This window comes from Pseudonaja textilis, chromosome 6 (assembly GCF_049901715.1).
Source record: "Pseudonaja textilis isolate UNSWEBS1 chromosome 6, rPseTex1.2, whole genome shotgun sequence".
Lineage (NCBI taxonomy): Eukaryota > Metazoa > Chordata > Lepidosauria > Squamata > Elapidae > Pseudonaja > Pseudonaja textilis.
The window spans coordinates 47,713,439-47,736,946 of record NC_141995.1 but is presented as its reverse complement, the minus strand read 5'-3'; the positions used below and the strand labels follow the sequence as shown (position 1 = coordinate 47,736,946).

The 23,508-nt window shown below is 47.2% G+C and overlaps 1 protein-coding gene across 2 annotated transcripts in view; it reads right to left on the bottom strand.

The window, feature by feature from the left end:
- Positions 1-269: 269 nt before the first annotated feature.
- The window catches only part of PPP2R2C (protein phosphatase 2 regulatory subunit Bgamma), a 39,256-nt gene continuing 16,017 nt past the window's right edge, over positions 270-23,508 (bottom strand). For both annotated transcript variants that reach the window (XM_087936556.1, XM_087936555.1), the window contains 8 exons: positions 21,512-21,609; positions 12,296-12,461; positions 10,516-10,628; positions 8,129-8,306; positions 5,679-5,843; positions 4,461-4,630; positions 2,892-2,983; positions 270-812 (listed from right to left, as the gene is read on the bottom strand). In XM_087936556.1, coding sequence (XP_087792682.1) covers positions 521-812; positions 2,892-2,983; positions 4,461-4,630; positions 5,679-5,843; positions 8,129-8,306; positions 10,516-10,628; positions 12,296-12,461; positions 21,512-21,609 — 1,274 coding nt within the window. In that variant the 3' untranslated portion in view covers positions 270-520. The remainder of the gene's footprint in view (positions 813-2,891; positions 2,984-4,460; positions 4,631-5,678; positions 5,844-8,128; positions 8,307-10,515; positions 10,629-12,295; positions 12,462-21,511; positions 21,610-23,508) is intronic.

Here is a 23,508-nt window from a genome sequence, read left to right as displayed (position 1 = left end):
GCTCGGAGCTCACGCCGACAGCTTAAATGCCAATTATATTTTAAGAGTTTAGTTTCCCTCTTTTAAAGATTTTTCTCAAGGCCGGCTGGGTCAGCAGGATGAAGCTGGGTGCCATATATTTACCCCAGCATCACGTTGGGGTTATGACATCGGATCACAAGGACCATATCGAACAACTTTCCTCTGGATTGATTGGCTTTCCCGCCACCCTGTGACTACCCAAGAGTCTTTCAGAAACCGGAATAAAATGATGAGTAATGAAACAGACACCTGGTCATAAGGAGAATTTATTTTTGAGACGACTGTATGGTGGTTGCAATGAATTAAAATATAGAATGGTCATCAAAAGACTGGGTGGTGAGTCACGGAATAATTAATCCACATACATCTTATTGCTGCAGACATTTATTGGGGAGTAAGCTCCGTTGATTTGCAGGGTGTGTACTTCCCAATAAAGGCCTTTCTCTCATCAAGCAAGTAGCAGTATTGGTCCAAAGACATGTCTCCCTCCAAAGGAACCCTAATGCACTTCCGTGTTCATTTTGTCTTGAAAGATATACAGATTGTTTGTGGCCGCAATAGCAATGATATTCTCCGTGGGGTGCCAGGCAGTGTGCAAAATTTTTTTGGTGAAGTCCAGGCTATCGGCGCTGATATCATCTTTCCGCCTCTTGCCCCCGGCACACACACGGCGAGGTTTCAGGACCGCCCGAGGCTTGCTGTTCTCGCGGGAGGCCTCCAACGTCACGTCGCGCTTCGTGTTTCGGTCGAACATTCGGAAAAAGTTGTTGTAGGCCCCGGTCATGATGACGCTGCAGGAGAAGGAGAGCAGAGAGATTAGTTAGCTGGCCAGGAAGGAGAGGAAATTCCCTGCGCTGCAGCCCTCGGCCCCACATTGGGAGGCTGCCAGCATGGTTTGTGCAGCTTCAGTTGGTGACATCTGCAGGCGGAAAACACCGACTCCGAAAGGCCATCATGAAGAAGAGAGAGGACCGCTGTATAAAGACGTTCTCTTGTGCACAGCCTTCCTGGGAAGCCACTGTGAAAGGGAAGGATAAAGACCCCTCCCAGTGGTGGCCTGCAAAAAATTTTAATACCCGGTTCTGGCTGGGTAGGCATGGCTGGTTGGTCATGTGACTGGGATGGTGATGTCACTCATCACACCCAGCCCCGCCTCTCAGCCACTCGGATTCAGCCAGCTGGGGCTAATCCCACCACTGGCTGGTCCCGTCCCCACTCATTTTTTGGCCTGTTTTGGGGATATTTTCAGGCCAGTTTTGGGCCTTTGGGCTGTTATTCAGGATGTTTTGGGAGACATTTTCAGACCATTTGGGGGCCATTTTGGGGCCTTTGGGCCAAAAACAGCCTGAAAACTTCCCAAAAAACAGTCCATTTTGGGGCATTTTTCAGACAATTTTTGACCTGAAAACAGCCTAAAAACGGCCCAAAAACCAGGCCAAAAATGGGCAGGGGCAGAGCCAGCCAGTGGTAGGATTTGCCGGCTCGCAGAACTGGACCTAATCTTAACTATCAGTCCGCCAGAACCAGTGCGAACCACCAGCAGCCTACCGCAGTCTGACCCCCAGACATAGCAGATGATTCATTGCCTTCAAATCATCGCCAGGCCTGGGAGAATTGGTTTCCATCCAGCTTTTCCTCATTTTCCTTCTTCTTCCAAGACCTTTTTTTGGGGGGAGAGGGGGGGGCTGTGGAGGTAACCCTGCATACACCCTCAGCAAAGAGGTCGGGAGCTGCCTGGTTCCTACTGGCCACCTTTGAAAAGCTGCTGGACCTTTTGTTACTGGGTGGCCAAAGACAGCTGGCTAGGGCAGAGGAGTTACTGACAGTCACCCCAAGACATTAAATGGGGTGTCTGTGGAGGCATTACAGAGCCATGGTGGTGCAGTGGTGAGAATGCAGTATTGCAGGCTGACTCTGCCAACTGCCAGAAATCGGATTCTGACCCATTCAAGGTTGACTCAGTCTGCCATCCTTCCGAGGTTGGTAAAACGAGGATCTAGATTGTTGATGGCAAGAGGCTGACTCTGTAAACTGCTTAGAGAGAGCTGGAAAGCGATATATAACTCTTAAGTGCTATTGGTAGTCCTTCCTCCCTCCTTCCTCCCATGGTTAGAATGCAGTATTGCAGTCTAATTCTGCCCACAGCTAGCAATTCGATCCTGGCTGGCTCAAGGTAGATACAGCCTTCTGTCCTTCCCAGGTCAGTCAAATAAGGACCCAGATTGTTGGGAGCAAGAGGCTGACTCTGTAAACCACTTAGAGCTGGAAAGCAGTATATAAGTGTTATTGTTAGTCCTTCCTTCCTTCCTTCCTTCCTTCCTTCCTTCCTTCCTTCCTTCCTTCCTTCTCTACAACGATGGTATTTAATTTCGTTGTACGAGGTGCAATGACAATAAAATAAAATAAACTTCCATGGTGTGCAGTGGTTAGAAAGCAGTCTGCCGACTGCCAGCAGTTCGATCCTGACCAGCTCAAGGTTGACTCAGCCTTCTGTCCTTCCAAGGTCGGTCAAATGAAAACCCAGATTGTTGGGGGCAAGAGGCTGACTGTAAACTGCTTAAAGGGGACCGGAAAGCACTGTGAAGCGGTATATAAGTCAAAGTGCTATTGCTAGCCCTCCCTCCTTCCCTTTCTCCCTCCTTCCCTCCCTTCCTTCCTGCCCCTTGCCTATAATATTGCAGGCAAACTCTGCTGACTGCCAGCAGTTCGATCCTGACCAGCTCAAAGTTGACTCAGCCTTCCCTCCTTCCGAGGTCGGTAAAAGGAGGACCCAGTTGGTTGGGGGCAAGAGGCTGACTCTGTAAACTGCTTAGACCCAGGTGTAAATCACTACAAAGCGGTATAGACGTCTTAAGTGCTATTGCTATTACCTGTCGGACCCATTCCATGCACATTCAAATTTGTCGAAGATGCAGTCATTTTCATAGAGTGAACACAACTTGCTTCTAAGGTAATCATGAACCTGTTTGGGGCAGAAAAAGAGGCATGTCATTCTTCAAGGTCAGACTATTTAACGGTAGCTCTTGTAGCCTTATCTTCTTTTAATGACCCCATAATCCCTTGTGGGGTGGAGTCTGGGCAACTGAATGGAGTTAGCAAAGGGTTTACTGGCCGGATGCTCTTCCTGTCACCAATGCAGAGTTTTGTTCGGCAGATATATTCTCCGAGCACCCAGAGAGAGAAATATCTGCCTCTACCTTGGATCGAACTCAATTCTGGGAGTTGAAGTCCACAAGTCTTTAAGTTGCCAAGTTTGGGGACCCCTGTTGTAGAGTTTGATTCAAGATCCCATTCATTAGCTCAATTAACCCTTTGCATAACTTGGCTGGGTCTTCTCATTCATCACCCTGAGTCGGAAAAATTACGGCCACGCTCACATAAAAAAGAAGGAAAGACCTAACAAAACAAAAAACAAGTTTCTGGTCCATTTTCTTTTTCTAGCAGGGAGAAGTACAGGACATCCTCGACTTACGACCTCAATTGAGCCCAACCTCCCTCTTGTGAAGAGAGACGTTGGTTCATTGATTTTTTTTCGTCCCATTTCACGACCTTCCTTGCCTCGGTGGTTAAGTGAGCAGCTGCAGTTGATCAGTTAGTAACTTGGTTGTTAAGTGGCTCCCCCATGGACTTTGTTTGTGAGAAGGTCGCCAAAGGGGATCAGGGGACACAGCGACGGTCGTAAGTATGAGCCAGTCAACAAGTGTCCGAATTTGTCATCACGGAGATGCTGCAAAGGTCATAACAGTGAAAAACGGTCAGAAGTCATTTTTTTCCACTGCCCTTGTAATTTTGAATTGGTCACTAATGAACTATTGTAAATGAACGACTACCTGTACATAGTTTTAAAGAGGGAAACGTGATTAAGGAGAGAGGGAAGGAAAAAGAGAGAGGGGGGAGAGAGAGGGAGGGAGGGAGAGGAAGAGAAGGAGGGAGAGGAGAGGGAAGGGAGGAGGAAGAGGGAGAGAGGGAAGGAGAGGGAGGGAGAGGGAGGGAGAGGAGAGGGAAGAAGGGAGAGGGACGGAAGGAGGGAGAAAGAGGAGAGGGAGGGAGAGCGGGAAGGAAGCAGGGAGAGGGAAGGAGGAAGACAGGGAGATGGAGAAAGGGAGGGAGGGAAGGAGGATGGGGGAGAGAAAGGGAGGAAGAGAGGGAGAAGGAGAAAGAGGGAGAGAGAGGGAAGGAGGAAAAGAGAGGGATGGAAGGAGAAGGAGGGTGGGAGAGAAAGGGGGGGGGGACCATTGGTTTCCTCTTGCTTCAGTTCATTGTTTGGGGAGCCTCCGGGATAGGTGGGCTTTGGCGAAAACAAAGCCGCCCCCACCCCAATCCCTCTGGGACAGAACATTTCTTATGTGGCCACACCTCTCTGACACAGTGGTGCCGACAGACCTAGCCAGTCACATCACTTTCATGGCACGGTTCCTAAAAAGACACGGGGAAAATACCTGATATATTTCTATAGGCTTTGTTTCCATATTCAGATCCCAAACTTTGACAGTGAGGTAATCCCTTGCTAGCAAGTAGCGCCCACTGTGGCTGAACTTGACATCTGACACCGAAGAAATAATTTCAGAGAAAAAGGAACGGCTGCTGGGATCTTCTGGTTCTTCAAAAACTGGGGAAGGAAGGGAAGGAGGGAGGGAGGAGAGAAGAGAAAGGGAGGGAAGGGAAGGGAAGGGAAGGGAAGGGAAGGGAAGGGAGGAAGGAAGGAAGGAAGGAAGGAAGGAAGGAAGGAAGGAAGGAAGGAAGGAAGGAAGGAAGGAAAGAAAGAAAATAAATTTAGGAGTAGTACAGTACGTCACATTTCTACACAGCTGCTTTTTCTACGACATTTAACGCCTCACATTTTGTGATGTATTTTGCCTGTTTCCACTTGTCATGCTCATACAAGGGAGCCTCTCCTCCAATTCATCCTTTCCAGGTCTTGTGGTGTGGAGTTCACCTCTTGTCCAAAATGTCTCAGCTCAAAAATGGGTCCTGAGATAAAACCAGAGAGGCCATTCCTCTCTGGTTTTATTCTACATCAGGTCTGTCAATTATGTGTGCTGGCACCCATAATGCATTGCGTGTGCGACCCTCCCGCCCCCCCCTGCACATGTGTGCATGAAACACCCCCCGTGTGTGCCGTGCACCTCTGCACATGCGCACGTTATAACCAGGGTGTATAATACGATGTATATTTTAAAAGGACTTGATATAGACAGTACGCCGCCATTGCAAAACTGGAAATGTGATGTACAATAAAGGAAAAAGTACAATAAAAATACTTAAAAATAATAATAATTGCAAATCTGGCCATCCCCCCGCCCCCCCTTGCAGCTGAGAAGGGACAGACTCCGCTACCCTCGTCCTTCTCAAGCCACAGGAAGACATTTTTTTTTTGCCCTCCTGAGCCTCCGCACGCACCCTGCACTTAACGGCATCCAAAACAGGGGGATGTGGGCACTCCTGGGAGGGGCGGGGTGGGTAGGGCCAGACAGAAGTGGGATTTGGGGGTTCTCCAAACCACACAGAATCTTAGCGGGGGGCTCTCTTGAACCTCTGCAAACCCCAGCGTCCCACCCCTGCCAAGAACCCTTTGGATGTCTGCTCCCCCCCCGCCCCAACAAAATGTCTCGTCATGCCCTGCTGCCCCACTGAGAGAAGGCGCCTCCGTAACCTACTCTTGAAATGCTTGTCGCAGAGCGCCGAGGCCCTCATGTCACACAGCCGGAGGGACCCCTTGCTGCTGCTGTAGACAAAGAGGTTGCAATGGTGGGGATGGAACTCCGAGGCAGTGATGACTTCGGTCAGGTCTTCCATGTTGTCGGGTTTTATGTCCACAATGTCTGCGTAGGGAAGGCCGGTTAAGGAAAATAATTGCTTATGCGCCTGCAACCAAGAACCTCTCGTGACCACTCTCAAGCAGACCCTTCATTGCTTGGTGTCTGTATTACAAGAATCTTGCCAGGATGATTGCGTCCTCTTGGGAATGGTCGGATAAGGCTTCAGGGATTCTGGAGAGATCGATGCCGCTCCCTGCAACGCAAGGACTCCAAGCTCAGCCGTCTCTTCACGCCGTCACTCCAGCCTAGCTGGCTATTCCACCACAATCATAACCCTCCGTTGTCTAGAGCGGAGGTGGGGAACTGTGGCCCCTTCATGACTTGTGGACTTCAATTCCCAGAATTCCTGAGCCAGCCATGAATTGTTATAATACAGATCAATTTAAAAATTGGAATATCTCATATAAAATGATGGTATAATAGTTTAGTCAAATAAATGATTAATAATGATAATAATGTAACATATATTAGACTGATAATATGAGAATTTATACAAACTTAAGTGAGGACTCCGAAGAGGATGCACAAAAGATTTGTAACCAACCGACATACTGTATGTATGTAACTGGAAGATGGTTTTAGGTTTTGTTTGTGTATGTTTGTCTAAAAATAAAAATAAAAAAAGAAATGCTGGCTCAGGAATTCTGGGAGTTGAAGTCCAAAAGTCATAAACAGGCCATTGTTCATCACCCCATTGACTCAAGAATTCTGGGACTTGTTCCACACCCCTGATGGCTCAGGAATTCTGGGAGTTGAAGTCCACAAGTCATAAAGAGGCCATACATAGTTCCCCACCCTTGATGGCTCGAGAATTCTGGGAGTTGAAGTCCACAAGTCATAAAGAGGCCATACATAGTTCCCCACCCTTGATGGCTCGAGAATTCTGGGAGTTGAAGTCCACAAGTCATAAAGGGGCCACACATAGTTCCTTACCCTTGATGGCTCAGGAATTCTGGGAGTTGAAGTCCACAAGTCATAAAGGGGCCATACATAGTTCCCCACCCTTGATGGCTCAGGAATTCTGGGAGTTGAAGTCCACCAGTCATAAAGGGGCCACACATAGTTCCTCACCCTTGATGGCTCGGGAATTCTGGGAGTTGAAGTCCACAAGTCATAAAGAGGCCATACATAGTTCCTCACCCTTGATGGCTCGGGAATTCTGGGAGTTGAAGTCCACAAGTCATAAAGGGGCCACACATAGTTCCTCACCCTTGATGGCTCGGGAATTCTGGGAGTTGAAGTCCACCAGTCATAAAGGGGCCACACATAGTTCCTCACCCTTGATGGCTCGGGAATTCTGGGAGTTGAAGTCCACAAGTCATAAAACGACTCTCGTTCCCCGCTCCTGTTCTGCAACCATTCATTTTTCTAGCAATGATTTTATACGTGGGACATGGAGCGGAAAGTTATGGCATGTTCCTCTCTCTCTTTGTGTGTCTGGGGGAAAATAGAGAAGCTCGTCCCTAGGGAAGGGACAATCAAGTGTTCCAGGGAAAGGGATACCCTCCATGAGAGAGACAAAGGGATCTGAAAGGAGAGCAGACAAGGCAGAGGAACAAGGAATGGCCAAGGGAAGTTTTTTGTAATCTTGGAGTGCGTGAGAAAAAAAGAGGCCATAGTATTCTGGGAGAGTAGGCCTAGCACTTAGACTTATATACAGCTTCTCAGTGCTTTACAGGCCTCTCTAAGCAGTTTGCAGAGTCAGCCTCTCACCGCCAAGAATCTGGGGCCTCGTTTTCCTGACCTCGGAAGGAGGGAAGGCCAAGGCAACCTTTGAGCTGGTCAGGATCAAACTGCCAAATTGCAGGCAGCCGGCGGTCAGCAGAAGTAGCCTACAATACTGCACTCTAACCCAGTGGTGGGATTCAACCGGTGTAACAATTGGCTTGGTGAGGGTATGCAGCATTTGAAAATCACTCATTTTCGGCTCTAAAATATCACTTCTACTGCAGCCCCAGTAGAATAAAACAGCTGAGGTGCAGCCAACCACTGTGCCGCGCGAATCAGCTGGGCTGCAAAACATGGAAATATAGGACAGGCTATGGCAGGGGCAGGCGGGCAGGGCCAACTGGTGGCCAGAGGTAAGGGTTCAGTCCAAACCAGTAGCAGCCCACCCCTGCTCTAACCACTGCACCACCGCGGCACTTAGTAGGACTGTTTATACGCATAACGGAGACGTGGGGAATCCGTTGCATGGGACGCAGGTGTTGGTTTGCATCTCAGGGGCCCGAAATCTATGGGTGATCCCGCCTCTCACAGGGGAGAGTGGGAAGCGGCGCCAAGGATACTGAAGCTTCGGTCGGTGATAGCTAAGTGCCAAAGGTTAATCCTGAGATCGTCGGCCGACATATAAGTCTCACAATCGCTGTTGACCGAAATGGAATTCACGTGATAGGTGTGGCCATTTGCAAAAACTTTCCTGGGGCTGACTTCAACCATCAAGTCAGTGGGCTTCAGCACAGGCACCTGCGGAAATAAACAGAACAGGTTTCTTCTTCAAGGGCTTGGGAATGGGAGCGTACCCAGGGGGTGGGCCGCTCCCGGTTCTCACTGGTTCAGCCGAACCGGATGTTAATTTTACATCTGATTCTTTGAACCAGTAGTTCCAATGACCGGCTGGCCCCGTCCACCCCACCCCTCCCCCTCCAAGGAGTCCCCAAGTGGTCTGTTTTGGATCCCAGGTAAGTGCAGGGCCCATGCAGAGGCTCGTGGAGGGCACAAAAATGGGCGCCCCCCCCCCGCAGGCTCTGCGAAGGCCGGAAATGGGCTCAGAGAGATCCTCCGAAGCCCAGGGGAGGCTGTTTTTGCCCTCCTGGAGGGTCGAGGGATGCCTCTAGAGCCAGGGGAGGGCAAAAATGCCCCCCCCCCAGGTGGAGGTGGCTGACTGGGCCACACCCACTATGGCCACACCCACCCAGGAACTGGGCAGAGAACCGGTTGCTCAATGTTTTGAAGGCCACCCCTGAGACTACCGTACAGGTAGCCCTCGAGTTACAACACTTCACTTAGTGACCATTCGAAGTTAAAATGGCGCTAGAAAAAAAGTGACTTACCGCCGTTTTTCACCCTCACAACCTTTGCTGCCTCCCTAGGGGCACATGATCCAGGCGCTTGGCAACTGACTCCTCTATCGAGGGCAGCGGGGGAGGGAAGCCAGATTCGCTGAACAACCATGTGACTCATTGAACCACCCCTGGGATTCCCTTAACAAAGAGGGCAGGGAGAGTCATAAAAGGGATGAAGCTCACTTAACGGATTTCTCACTTAGCAACATAAATTCTGGGCTCACTTGCCGTTGCAAAGTCGAGGACGTCCTGTGCAACGTTTTGCAAAAACCTACCTCTATGTCTCAAAAAACAAACAAACCTGGGATCGTAAGTCTGAACAATGGCCTTAACCCATTGTTTTTCAATGCCATTGTAAGTTCAAACGGTCACTAAATGAACTGTCGTAAGTCGAGGGCTATCTGTATTCCTCACAAAGTGGCCCTGGATGCATCTATAGGGTCTTGGTGCAGGATTTGAGATGCTTTGCCTCCGCGAGGGCCGAGGGTGTGGAAGCTAAATCAGATAAAACAAGGAGAACTTTGTTCTAAGAGGCACGTGAAAATACAAGTTGGGTGTGCCACGGTTTTTATGGTTCCAAAAAAAGGAGATAAGTGTGAAATACATTTGCATCGATCTGAGGGCATTTTGTGAGAGTGTCTTCCTGTCCCACAATAAATAATCTGTTGCGGGCTACAGATGCAAACAGTTTAACAACCGGTTCTGTGAGCGCATGCAGCATTCCAAAAACACCAATTGGAACCTCTACAGGGCGGCCCCGGTAAGTAAAACAGCTGAGGCATGGTAAACCACTGTGCTGTGTGAATCAGCTGAGCTGAAAAAGATGGAAATATAGAACAGGATAGGGTGGAGGTGGCTGGGTGGGGCCAGCTGATCATCGGAACAACCAGTTCATTAGAACCAGTCCAAACTAGTAGCAGCCCACCACTGGGCTACTCAAGATGGACAGATTTTTGCTAAATTTGGTGCTGCCAACTTTTCCAGGGCATAGAATTTGCACTTCGCTTTCACTTCCGTTCGGTTTTGGATCGGATCAATAATCAGAAGCAGGAGTTAAGCTCCCATTCCCAGGTCCCGGTATAGAGATACATCCATGCAATAAAAATAATAAGTAAACACGTGAATAAACGTGAATATTTATTCACTGAAGGGAGTGAATAAATATATCCAAATCTTTCTCGGATGCCATGGCATTTCAGCTAAAGGCAGGGGTGGGATTCAACTGGTGTAACAACTGGTTCGGTGAGCGCACGCTTCACCTGCGCACGCAGAATTTGCGACTCACCTTCTGCTGTAAGCCCTGTGTGTAAAACAGTTGATGCACAGCAATCTGCTGTGCCAGGCGAATCAGCTGAGGTGGAAAACCCGTAAACAAAGCACAGACCAGAGCCCAGGCAGGCAGATGGGCTCAACAGCTAATCGTCGGAACGAACCGATTCGCTCAAAGCTGATCATCGGAGCTACCGTTTCACCCGAACCAGCCTGAACCAGTAGAATCCCACCCCTGGCTAAAGGGCTCCCCTGAATTGAAACCGTGCAAGGGGTGTTTTAAATTGGAGAAAGAATTACAATCTAAACACGGAAAAAACAAAAATATTCCAAGCACCCACCTGAAGTGAGGTCACCATAGATAATTCCTTGAGCTTTCCTTCCTCATCTTTTAAATTATATCCCTCGGGTTTCTTATCTCGCTCGGTAATCTTCCACAATTTAATAGTTTTATCTTCAAAGAAACCAAAAAGCCATCATAGTTATGAAAAGAAACACATTCATCTTTTGGTGTCATCCCTTTTGTTTTTAAATACAATATAGGTATTTTTCTCAACTTGCAACAGTTGATTTATGGACCCAAAGTTACAATGGCACTGAATAAAAAGGTGAAACTCCACCTTCTCCTCTATTTTATGACCGTGTTTCACACCTATGACTGATGCAATATCTCCATGGTCAAGGGATCAAAATCTGGACGCTCATATTTATGACAATTGCACTGTCCCGGGGTTATACGATCACCTTTTGCACAGACAAAGACATTGCAGGAAGCCAGATTCTCTTAACAACTGGGTTACTTACATAAAAATGGCAGCGATTCACTTAATGTCACTGGTGAGAAAGGTCATAAAATGGGGGCAAAACTCACCTACCAACTGTCTCACTTAGCAACAGAAACGTTGGGCTGAATTGCAGTCGTAAGCTGAGACTATACATACTTATAAAAGTTATTTTTTATCGTACAAATGAATGGCTTGTGTGAATAAATGTCCTTTAATGCCTCCAACTTGGCCCCACTGTTCAATAATTCTCAGTTGGAGATAAAACGTATTCAAAGATAGTCTTCAAAAGAAAGCAATACTGTCCAAAATTAATGAGCAGATAGAGGTGAAATAAAAAACCACAACAAACTACAATGAAGGAATTTCCACAACAGACCAGGATGCAAGGAGATAACAAGGCACAGTCTGTTGGAAGGACGCCAACCAAGATGACTTCAGCCCAAAACAACACACGCTTTGCTTCTGGCAACGCTGTGTTTTAACTGTCTCTCTTATATACTATTCTCCTCAGCTGCAACCAATGAGGGGGATCATGGCCGCTTCCTCTCTCATAAGCCATGTTATTCCTTTCTCCATTCCTCCCCACATGTCCTAGGATGAAGAGGGGATGGGCCTGGTTCTTCCTCTGATTGCCCAGCTGGCCTCTGCCCTTCACCATCCTCCTCCACAACCTCCAGAGCCACACCTCCACTCCCTGTTGGTTGTTCCTCCTCTCCCTCAGAGTCTGACTCTAACAAGGTCATGACAGTTTGTTTATTTATCACCTGCTTTAAATAGATATTTTTTTAAAAAAGAAACCATTAGAACCAAGTTTCTGGCATAGACGTTCATTAGCTATGGCTAGAAATAAATCTATGGGAAATGTATGGGAATACTGGAGGATTTGGGAGTTTTCAAAACACTTCTCATTTTATTTTTCATCCCCAAGTACCCTGTTTCCCTGAAAATATGACCTACTCTGAAAGTAAGTCCTAGCTTGACTTTTACACCTGCGCTCAATATAAGCTGTACCCACAAAATTATCCCTAATTAAGATCCCGCCCACTCCAGAGTGCACAGGTAAACATTAATCTAGGGTGGAGATTGCGGGGGTGAAGCTGCCGTACTCCATCAAGAATGCAAAGGACTTTAGGCAGAAAATTTGAGGATTTGGTGTCCTGGATACTCTATCCTGTTGGGGTGGGGGCTTCTATTCCTGTAGCTCACCTGGGGAGGGAACATTTTCTGCCCCATGGGGCATATTTTGTGGGTCAGCAAAGCTCATGGGAATTCAAGATTGTCACACCTGATATCTACCCACCAGACTATTAACAGGGTTGATCCTACAGTTTTTTACCGTTCGTTGAGAGAAGAGCGTGGGCTGCGTTCTGCTGCGGCAACCATTTTATCTTGTTTATTTTTTCCTCTATTTCCAAACTCTTCAAATAGTCAAATTCAGGTTCATGGCTCTGGAAGGTGCTGTAAACATTGTACTCGCCTTGGCAATAAGGTGGATTTTTGTTCTGCAAACAAGAAAACACGACAATCAGGATTTATCTCTGCCTTCCAGCTGGACCGACTGCCAGGACAGGCAGCCAGCCTTTGGGGGACAAGAAGAACATCTTATAAATAAAATGCATATAAAAGGTTTTATAGGTGGCTGTTGTGGTTAGCCGGCAGCAGGTGCAGACAACTGAGGAAAGCAAGGACTCAGATGACCGGGCCAGAACCATTAGGGAGTGGACTGCTGCCTTCACAGATTGTTGGGGCTGGCAGCAGTGATGAGGAGGTTCCCGAGGAGCCTGTGCTAAGTGCGCATGCGCGCAGGGCTGCTCGCAGGAAAGAACAGCTGCAGCAGCATGGGTGACTCGAGAGTAAGGCTGCAATGTAATGGCCCCTCCTTCAAGAAGATAAAAGCCAGCTGTGAAGCAAACGTTCTTTGCAGGAAGCAAAGACATTTTGAAACTCAGCCTCGTGGACATTGCAGTATCTTAATTGGTATTTGAATATTCTTGTGTTGTAAAATATTTCTAGATAACCTTATCTGTTGTCCTTGGCAGCCTTGCACAGTTTTGGCGAGGCTTGCGCTTATCAAAGTTAATTAGTTTGCAGCAGCCTTTTAACCGGGGATTCGTAAGAATCATTAAAAGGTTTCTGTTCCCTTTGGTTTGTGTTTGTTTTATTGGAAAAGGGTTTGGGTCAGAACAGGTGGCATTTATCACCTGCTAAGTTAGCTAAAATGTTTAAAAATGTGTCTAGCAAATGTTGGAAATGTAATCAAAAGATGGGCACATTTCATCATATGTGGTGGAGTTGTGCTAAAAAAAATGGGGCAAAAATACACAGATGGCTAGAAAAGATAATAGGGAATGAATGAAAGAAAACTATAAAGTTTAATAATTTAAGGTCTGATATAATCAGCAAAAAACTAAATAAGATTTTGATCTTTGAAAGTTATAAATTGACTAAGTGTCCAGATAAAATTGAAATATTGAAACTTACAGTAAGATTTTGAAATTAATTATAAGGTGCAAACAATTTCTTATATATATAAATATAAATATATCCTGTTTTGATTTTTATAAGACATAGTATAATTTTATGATTTTCAGAAACTGTACACTAGGTGAGATTAAATGTTTTAGATTGAGAATTTCCTACAAGATGCTTATAACAATAAAAATTATGCAGATTTTAACCCTGAACTGTTTTTATCAGGGATGATATCAGAAAATATTGGCAAGAAAAGTATGCCTTTAGTATTACGTATCTTAACAGCAACGAGGATTATCTTTGCACAATATTGGAAAAATGAAAAATCACTGCAAGATGAAAAGATAATTAAGATATTATATTGTGCAGAAATGGATAGACTTACATTGAAAATCAAACAGAAAGAAGAAAACAGAATATTAACGAACACGGAACTTATATTACCAGTGGTTGGAAAAAAGGGGTAGAGAGTAAGAATGGAATCTGTATTGTTAAGCAAATTAAATACCCAGACAACACAATGTTTATTAAGCACTAAGAAATGTAATTGATAGAAAATTAATAAATTTTATTTTTTTAAAAAAGAACAGACTTGGCGATTATGCCCACCCCAATGCCAGACTCTTGAGGGGACTCCCACTTTGCTCTGCACCAGTAAACTACCCTGTTTCCCCGTAAATATGACCTACCCTGAAAGTAAGTCAAACTTGATTTTTACACATGTGCCCAATATAAGCCCTACCTCCAAAATAAGCCCTAATTAAGATCCCGCCCACTCCAGAGTGGATAAGTAAAAATTAAGCTTGCTGCCTTACTACTTACCTTTGGATAGTTGTAGCCAGGCCTTGCACACCCCGACACCTGGCTTGTTGGCCCGTTTCTTCTGCAGCCAGCAAGGCTTTCCTGAAGGCCTCTGTAGCTGATAACAAAGCTCTGGATCGGTCCAGACTCTGTTACTGGCTGCAGAGCCCTTCAGGAAAGCCTTGCTGGCCATAGAAGAAGTTCCTGAAGGCTTCTGACAGTGAAAAGGAAGCCAGGGGCGACATGCACAAGTGAGGTTAGTCCGTGGATGATGTCCCCCCAAAATAAGACCTGGTGCCTTTTTTGGTGGCAAAAAAAAATATATATAAAACAGGGTCTTATTTTCGGGGAAACATGGTAACACTAGGGCAATTTTCAGGGCTGCCCCCTACTCTTGTCCCATGCATCTTCTAGTGAAGATGAGGTGCCCAGACCGATTGACTGAGCAGCAGACTTTCCCACTAAGGTTGGGTTAGCGTGGGAGATGCTGCCAGAAAACCTTTCAGAATTTAGATTATATCCAACAGCAAACTGCTCAGTGAGGGACGCAAAGGTTTTCCTGGAAAAAAAAAATACATGACCAGGTTTGGGAATCGATTCTCAAACAGCGAATGGCAACTAGGAAAGAAACCTGCTCGGCAGTGGTGGTATGCTACCGGTTAAGCCCGGTTAGGCCAAACCGGTAGTAAAAATGCTTACTTGTTTGGCCGACGATCAGCTAAGAGGATAAAGAAGAGAAACGTGTGGGATTGGCCCTCCAACCTGACCCTGTGCTTTTCTCTTCTTTATCCTCTCAGCTGATCGGTGTGGCAGGCCTCAGCTGGTGTGGAGAAAGCTGCGTGCATGTGTTAGGTGCGCGCACATTAAGTACACGTGCATTAGGTGCACACACATTAGGTGCACAGGTGTTAGTGTGCACCTAACCAGTAGTGGAACAGGTAAGATCCCACTGCTGCTGCTCAGGGGGAAAAGTGGAATTAAAACGTCCCCAAACTGGTGAACATAACTGTTCAAACACAACCCATGCTTTTATTTCTACCTCCGCAGATCTATTAAAAACAGACGTCTCCCTTCATTGATCGCAGAAGACACAGTACATTCTGGATCGGTGTGTGTGTGTGTGTGTGTGTGTGTGTGTGTGTGTGTGTGTGTGTAGTGGGGTGGGGATGTCGAGAGGCAGCCTATCAAGGAAGAATATTAAGGGGAGATACTCATCTGTTCAGGCCAAGCCTAAGAAATGGGGGAGCACAAGGGGGCCGGAAGGAAAGGCCGACAGATGGTATCTCTATTTATGACTGTGCGTGGAAGAAATTGTCCAAGCCAACATGCACGTCTGAGAATTCCCGTTGTATATCTTGTTAGCATGAAGGTCCCCCCCTCCCAGTGATCACGCACCGAGCACTGCAATGCAGTTTTTCGGCTCTCCCTCACACTGTCGAACGTGTAACTTCCGGTTGGTACGAGCACAGAGACCAACTCGTGTTACCTGGAGGATTCCTCCGCATGATCCTGCTCTTTCAGTTGATCCCGCACCTTCCTCTACCTCTCCTCTAAGTGCCATTGGCCCGGCCCCAGATGTTTTGATTCACAAATGAATTCCCTTATGTATTCTCCTAGTTGGTAGGCCGTCGATACAGGGACCTGGCGATACAGTTTGACAGACGAATGGCCAAATCTGTGGTTTGCACTTCTGTCATTTGGATTTCTTGTGACTGACTGGTTTGGCGCAGCAACCACCAAACAGGACAGGGATGGACTTCAATGGATAGTTAGGACAGCAGGAAAAAAAAACAGATGAACAGAGGTCGAAGGGACCTTGGAGGTCATCTAGTCCAACACTTCGCCCAAGCAGGAGAGCCTGCACCACTTCTGACAGAGGGCAGTCCAGTCTCTTCTTGAAAGTCTCAAGGGATGAAGTTTCCACGACTTCTGAGGGCAACTTCTCTTCTATTGAATATAGGATAACAGAGTTGGAGGGGACCTTGGAGGTCATCTGGTCCAACCCCCCCACCCAAGCAGGAGATCCTACGCTATTTCTGACAAATGGCAGCCCAATCTCTTCTTGAAAGTCTCAAATGATGACCAGTGGTGGGATTCAAATATTGTTGCCACCGGTTCAGTGGGCGTGGCTTGGTGGTCACGCTTTGTGCACATGCACACACTTTGCATGCATGCACACACCAAACGCACACTTTGCACAGGCGCAGAGGCATTCTAATTCGCCTCCTGCAAGCCTGCACGATCCCGGTCGCTTCAGCAACTGCCGTGCAGCGCTATTCTGTGCCGCGCAAAGCAGCTGCGCTTCAAATTCAGAGGATAAAGGTGAGCATGGGAGCCCAGGTGGGCAGGTGGGCCCAACAGCAGAGTGGTGGAGAGAACCGGTTAGGTCTCCGCTGCTCATCACTCCTACCAGCTCACCAGAACCGGGCCGAACCGGTCGAATACCACCACTGGTGATGACACTCCCACAACTTCTGAAGGCAACTTCTGTTCCACTGAATGTAGGATAACAGAGTAGGGATCTTGGAGGTCATCTAGTCCAACCCCCGCCCAAGCAGGAGATTCTACACCATTTCTGACAAATGGCAGTCCAATCTCTTCTTGAAAGTCTCAAGTGATGAAGCGGCCACAACTTCCGAAGGCAACTTCTGATCCATTGGTTGATTGTTCTCACTGTCACAAAGTTTCTCCTTATTTCCAGGTTGAATCTCTCCTTGATCAGTTTCCATCCATTATTCCTTATCTGGCCTTCAGGTGCTTTGGAAAATAGCTTGATCTCCTTCCTCCTCTCTGTGGCAGCCCCTCAAATATTGGCAGGCTACTATCCTGTCTCCCCTGGTCCTTCTCTTCACTAGACCAGCCAGGCCCAGTTCCTGCAACTGTTTATTGTATGTTTCAGCCTCCAGTCCCCTAATCATCCTGGTTGCTCTTCTTTGCACTCTTTCTAGAGTCTGAACATCTTTTTTATAGCATGGTGACCAAGACTGGATGCAGTACTCAAGGTGTGGTCTTGCTAAGGTTTTAGTGAGTGGTATTAGTACCTCCCTTGATCTTGATTGTATCCCTCTGTTAATGCAACTTAGGATTGCATTGGCTTTTTTGGCTGCTGCAGCACACTCACACACACTCGCAACCAGCCTGCTTTCCACTGAGGACCTGTATATTGGGCGGGTCAGAAAGAGGACAGAGAAAATATCTAGAGACACCTCACATCCTGGACATCAACAGTTTCAACCAGGGGTGGGATTCAAATTTCTTAACAACCAGTTCTGTGGGTGTGGCCTCATTTGTGGGTGTGGTCATGTGACTGGGTGGGTGTGGCTTGTATGTAAATATTATAAATATTTATGTAAATATTGAATTTTTTATTTTAAAAAAGAGCAACTTTTACCCAAAAGCAGGCAAAGCAGGCATGCAGATTGAGTTGCTCACAGAATCACAGATTCACTCAGAGATCTACCTTTCTGCAATCTGCTACCTGAATCTGCACTGAAAAATAGAAGCTTCAGTCCTAAGGAAGGTTCAGCTCTGCTTTTAGATTTGCTAGAAAGCAAGAAATCCACTGATTTCCTGCTTTCTAGCTAATCTAAATCTCCCAGTACAGCAGAACAGCTGATGGTCAGAGGAAAGAAAAGGAAAAATAGCAACTTACCAAAGGCAGGCAAGTTGGATGGTGCGCGTGCCAGGTAAGGAGTGAGTGGAAGAAGAGGGGAAGGGCCAGCCAGTGGCGTGATTTGCCGGTTCTCCAAACTGGGCAGAATCATAACAACCAGTTCTATAGAACTGGTCCGACCAGGTAGAATCCCACCTCTGGTTTCAACTTCTCCCTTCTGGATGCTGCTACAGGGCATTGCAGACCAAAAAACTAGACACAAATATATGTCTCCCCCCCACCCACCCCCGTTGCCATCCCTCTGCTAAACTTCTAATTCCCACTGCACGGTCTTAGGCCTAAAGATATTTACCCAGGTAGTAGTATTGTATTGCTATTGTCCTCCTCATCTTCTCATCTTTCTCGACTTGTCATCTTTCCTACTATTTTCACCTATGAGTATCTTATGATTTATCACTTGTTGCTTGTATCTGACGATTAATGATTGTAACTATGACTTATGATCTATCATGTATTGTCTTGTTGTTTGTGTGTACACTGTGAGCTTATGCACTGGAGACAAATTCTTTGTGTGTCCAATCACAGTTGGCCAATAAAGAATTGAATTCTCTTCTCTTCTCTTCTCTTCTCTTCTCTTCTCTTCTCTTCTCTTCTCTCCTCTCCTCTCCTCTCCTCTCCTCCCCTCCCCTCCCCTCCCCTGTTCTATTCTACATTCCATTATTCTTCCTCTTCTCTCCTCTTCTCTCCTGTCTCCTCTACTCTTCTACTCTACTCTACTCTACTCTACTCTACTCTACTCTACTCTACTCTACTCTACTCTAATCTAATCTAATCTAATCTAACCTACTATCTTTCAGGAAACCATCACTCAGCCTTGCTGTTCTTCTGCCCAATAGAGTAAGATAAAATCCATGCTGAAAAACCAGATAGATGGTTGAATGAAGAGCCCCTCCTGCTGGGACCAAACCCTTTGCTCGGTGTGTCCCTTCAGGCTCCTCTGTAAGTGGAAGGAAGCAGCCACATTGAAACATTATCTGCAAGACACCAAGAGGTCATTGGAGGTCCAAAGTGTCTCCAGGCTACCAGCTTCTATGTTGCTCCAGAACACCAAGGTCTTGTAAAGAAGAATATGTGTAGTTCCATTGATATGAGCGGTCCTGGGTGCTCTCTGAGCTTGGTGAGTCTCTTGCAGATGTTTCATGACCCAAAGTAGGTAACAGCATCAGTGCTAGAAGGGGGCTGGATTCACAGAAAGGAGGAGGAAGAAGAGGAGGACAACAACAACAATGACAATGACAATGACTGTGAAGTCCTGGGTGCTCTCTGAGCTTGGTCGTTTTCTTGCAGAGGTTTCATGACCCAACTAGAGAACAGCATCAGAGCTAGAAGGACGTGGGATTTGCAGAGAGGAGGAGGAGGAGGAGAACTGTGGGGTCCTTGGTGCTCTCAGAGCTTGGTTGTTTTCTTGCAGATGTTTCATTACCAAACTAGATAACAACATCAGTGCTAGAAGAGAGTGGAGTTTGTGGAGGAGCTGCCAAGCTGAGAGAGTGCTCCTCCTTCTCCTCCTCCTCCTCTTCCTTCAGCATCCATAAATCATTAAATGTTGCATTGTGCCTGCTTGTAAAGGAGGGGGGAGGAGGAGAGGAGGAGGGGGGAAGGAAGAGAAGGAGGAGGAAGAGAAGAAGAAGGAAGAGGAGGATGAGGAGAGGAAGGAAGAGGAGGAGGAGGAACGATGATGACTGTGGAGTCCTTGGTGCTCTCTGAGCTTGGTGGCTTTCTTGCAGACGTTTCATGACCCAACTAGATAACAGCATCAGTGCTAGAAGGAAGTGAAATTTGCAGGGCAGAGGAGAAGGAGGAGGACTATGGGGTCCTTGGTGCTCTTTGAGCTTGGTGGGTCTCTTGTGGATGCTTCATGGCCCAAACTAGGTGACAACATCAGTAGCAACCAAGCTCCGAGAGCACTAAGGACCCCACAGTCCTCCTCCTCCTCCTCGTCCTCCTCCTCGTCCTTGTCCTCCTCCTCCTCCTCCTCCTCCTCCCCCTCCCTGCAAAGACCCCTTCCTTCTAGCACTGATGATGTTGGCTAACCTCGCCAAGAGGCTTGGCTTCAAATCTGCATTAATGGATCAGAACCGGGTCCCTTGACTCCCCACTTGGTGTATTCTGCGCTGACTCGGTTTCTTTGGAGAGCCCTTCCTAAAATTACTCCCTCCGCCTTTCTTTAGAGGTTATTCATAGGCTCCCCTGGCAACTCATTCTTCTCCTGCCTTCTGTGCCGGGGGGGGGCGGGCGCCCGTTCCTCCAACTTGGGAGGGTTGCATAAGCTCTTCTTACAAATGCAATCCCTTCGCGGGAGGATCTGATGCCCTTCCCGCTGCCCCAGCTAGCTTCTCCCTCGGTGAAAAAGGCGGCATAGCCCAACCACTCCCAAACAATTCTTTTGCAAGCTTTTCAAATGAAGCCAACAAGGGAGGGCTTTCTCTGCCTGGTATTGGTAGCAAACACGACAAAATAATCCAATGTGAAAGTTTACTTTACTTTATTGTCATTTGCACCACATACAACGAAATCCAACACCGTCTTCAGTGCACATCGTGACCATGAAAATAAACACAAACACACATCCTTCACACGCCACACATTGAATTGAAAAACCCCCAACATCGCACCAACACTGCACCGTATAGTAGAATTCAAAAGAGCTACTGCCCTGGGATAGAAGCTGTTTTTCAGCTTATTTGTCCTTGTTTTTATTATTATTCTGTACCGGCTGCCAGATGGTCATAGTTCAGATCTTTGAGGATGTTTTGAACTTTCTTAAGGCAGCGGGAGCTCTAAAGCTCTTCCAAAGAGGGGAGAGGGCAACCAGTGATCTTCTGGGCAATGACGTTAACCCTCTGGAGCACTTTCCTATCTGCCACCGTGCAATTGGCAAACCCTACAGAGGTGCAGTAAATTAAGATACTCTCTCTGGTGCAGTGGTAGAAAGTCACCAGCAGTTTTTCATCCAGTTGTTGTTTCCTGAGAAGCCTCAGGTAGTATAATCTCTGCTGGGCCCTTTGACTAGGGCTGCAATGTGAGCACCCCAGGTCAGGTCCTCTTTTAGGGTAACACCCAGAAGCTTAAAACTGGCCACTTGCTCCCCTCAGTCTCCACTGATAAGCAAGGGCTGGATGTCTGATCTGTTCCTCCTATATAGTCCACTATTAGCTCCTTGGTCTTATTGGTGTTGAGGACCAAGTTATTGTCTCCACACCATGAAAGCAACCATTGGTCCACCTCATCTTAGTAGGCAGACTTATCCTCCCCGGAGATGAGTCCCACCACTGTTGTATCATCTGCAAATTTAGTAATAGTATTACTAGCGTGAGTGGGAATGCAGTCATGCACATAAAGAGTATAGAGTAAGGGACTCAACACGCAACCCTGTGGTGTACCAGTGTTAAGAATAAGGGCTGAACTCAAAGCAAAACTGAAAGCAAAACTCCCACAAAAAAAGAACAAGAAATCAAACACTTGGGGATAGAAGGCGCATGGAAAGGTTTTGGGGTACCTGGAATTTGGTAACAGAGAGGAGAGCTACTCGCAGTACAACACTTCAAGAAACAGAGGTTTTCTGACAATAACTGGAGATGTTTAAAGGGGGAGAGAAAAACATACCTCAGGCTCCCTCTGGAATATAACAACTCGTCCACCTTTGTCTCCTGTGGCTAATAATTCCCCCGTCTGGTTGAATTCAATAGTTGAAATAATATCAGCTACAGGAGGGAAAAGAAATAAGAGCACATTATATTGATGCTGCCTCCAGTGTCAATCAGAAATATTGTGTGCATTTGATAAGGCAATGGTCAGATAGCGATAGCAACAGCACCTAGACTTCTATACCGCTTCACAGGGCTTTAGAGGCCTCTCTTAGGTGGTTTACAGAGTCAGCCTATTTGCCCCCAACAATCTGGGTGCTCATTTTACCAACCCTGGAAGGACAGAAGGCTGAGTCAACCTTGAACGGGTCAGGATCGAACTGCTGGCAGTTGGCAGAGTCAACCTGCAATACTGCATTCTAACCAACAGTGTGCTACCACTGCTTAAGATACTCCACAAAAGCAGAATGTTGTGTGACTGGCTTCCCTTCTTCTCTTCTTTTCTGGAGTAAATACAGGGAGGGCAGTGGTGGGTCCTTCTCCCAGGAGGAAGAACCACATCCCTGCAGGGGGGTGGGGGGGCAAGAGGGCCAGCATTTGGAAAGCACTGGCTCCATCCAGCACTCCTAAAGTACTCTTGCTGTTGATGCCAGCCAGCTCAGCCCAAAACCCGGCTGAGGCCCTGAGACTCGACTCCATAAGACGGAGAGGCATTGCGACGATGGACATGTTCAAAACAAGTGCAGGTCTGCATCTGATACTCCATCCGCTACCAGGATGAGTTTGACCCAGGGGTGGGCTGCTACCGATTCACACTGGTTTGGGCGAACCAGTTGTTAATTTTACATCTGGTTCGCCAAACCAGTAGTTGCAATGACTGGCTGGCCCCACCTGCCCCTGCCTCTTCCAAAAGTCCCCACACCAGCCAGGTTTGGATCCCAGGTAAGTGCAGGGCCTGTGTGAAGCCTTGGGAAGGGAGAAAAACAAGCCTCACAGAGGCTCTGGAAGCCGGAAATGGACTCGTTTCAGGCCTCCGGAGAGCCTCGGGAGCCTGGGGAGGCTGTTTTCATCCTCCTGAAGGCTTGAGGAAAGCCTCCGGAGCCCAGGGAGGGTGAAAACACTCCCCATCACCATAGTGCAGGAGGCTGACTAGGCCACACCCATCATGGCCACACCCACTCAGCAACCAGGGAGAGAACTGGTTGCTAAATTTTTTGAAGCCCACCCCTGGTTTGACCTCTTCCTGGGAGGGAGACTTCCAGATGAAAGAATCCGTGAAGGGGCGCAGATGAAGCTTATCTTGAAGGTGTATTGGAGTCCCCAGGTGTCTTACCTGGATGCCTCCAATACCCCTTCTTGGGGACAGTTGAGGAACTGACCCTTGGCTTAGACCACAAGAATTCTGTCCCAAGTAGGGTTACATCTCTCACGAACACAGCTCTTCTCAGAATACTTGGCTAGAGAAGCCTGGTGCTTGCTTCAGCAGAAATTTCACACTCTTACGACGAATTCAATAATAAAAAAAATAAATTAAAAAAGAGAGCTATACAGGTAGACCTCAACCTTCAACTGCAACAGAGCCCGAAAGTTTCTGCGGTTATGTGAGACGTGCGTTAAGTGAATTTTGCCCCCGTTTTGCAACTTTTCTTTCCCCAATTGTTATGTGAATCACTGCGGTGGTGACCCGGTCGTTAAAGCTGGGTCCCTCCCCCATTTACTTTGCTTTGTCAGAAGGTCGCAAAAGGAGATCACGTGACCATCCCAGTTCACTGCGTCGGTCATAAATGTGAGTCATTTTGATTATGACGCCTTTAAAATAATCGGACCCAGGCTACATGCTGTTTGATTGAAACTGAATTTTTACATGTTATACAGGGGTGGGATTCTATCCTGTCAGTCTGGTTCTATAGAAACGGTTGTTATGATTCTGCCCAGTTCGGAGAACCATCAAATTGCACCACTGACTGGCCCCTCCCTTCCCTGCCCACTCACTCCTTACCTGGCATGCGTACCATC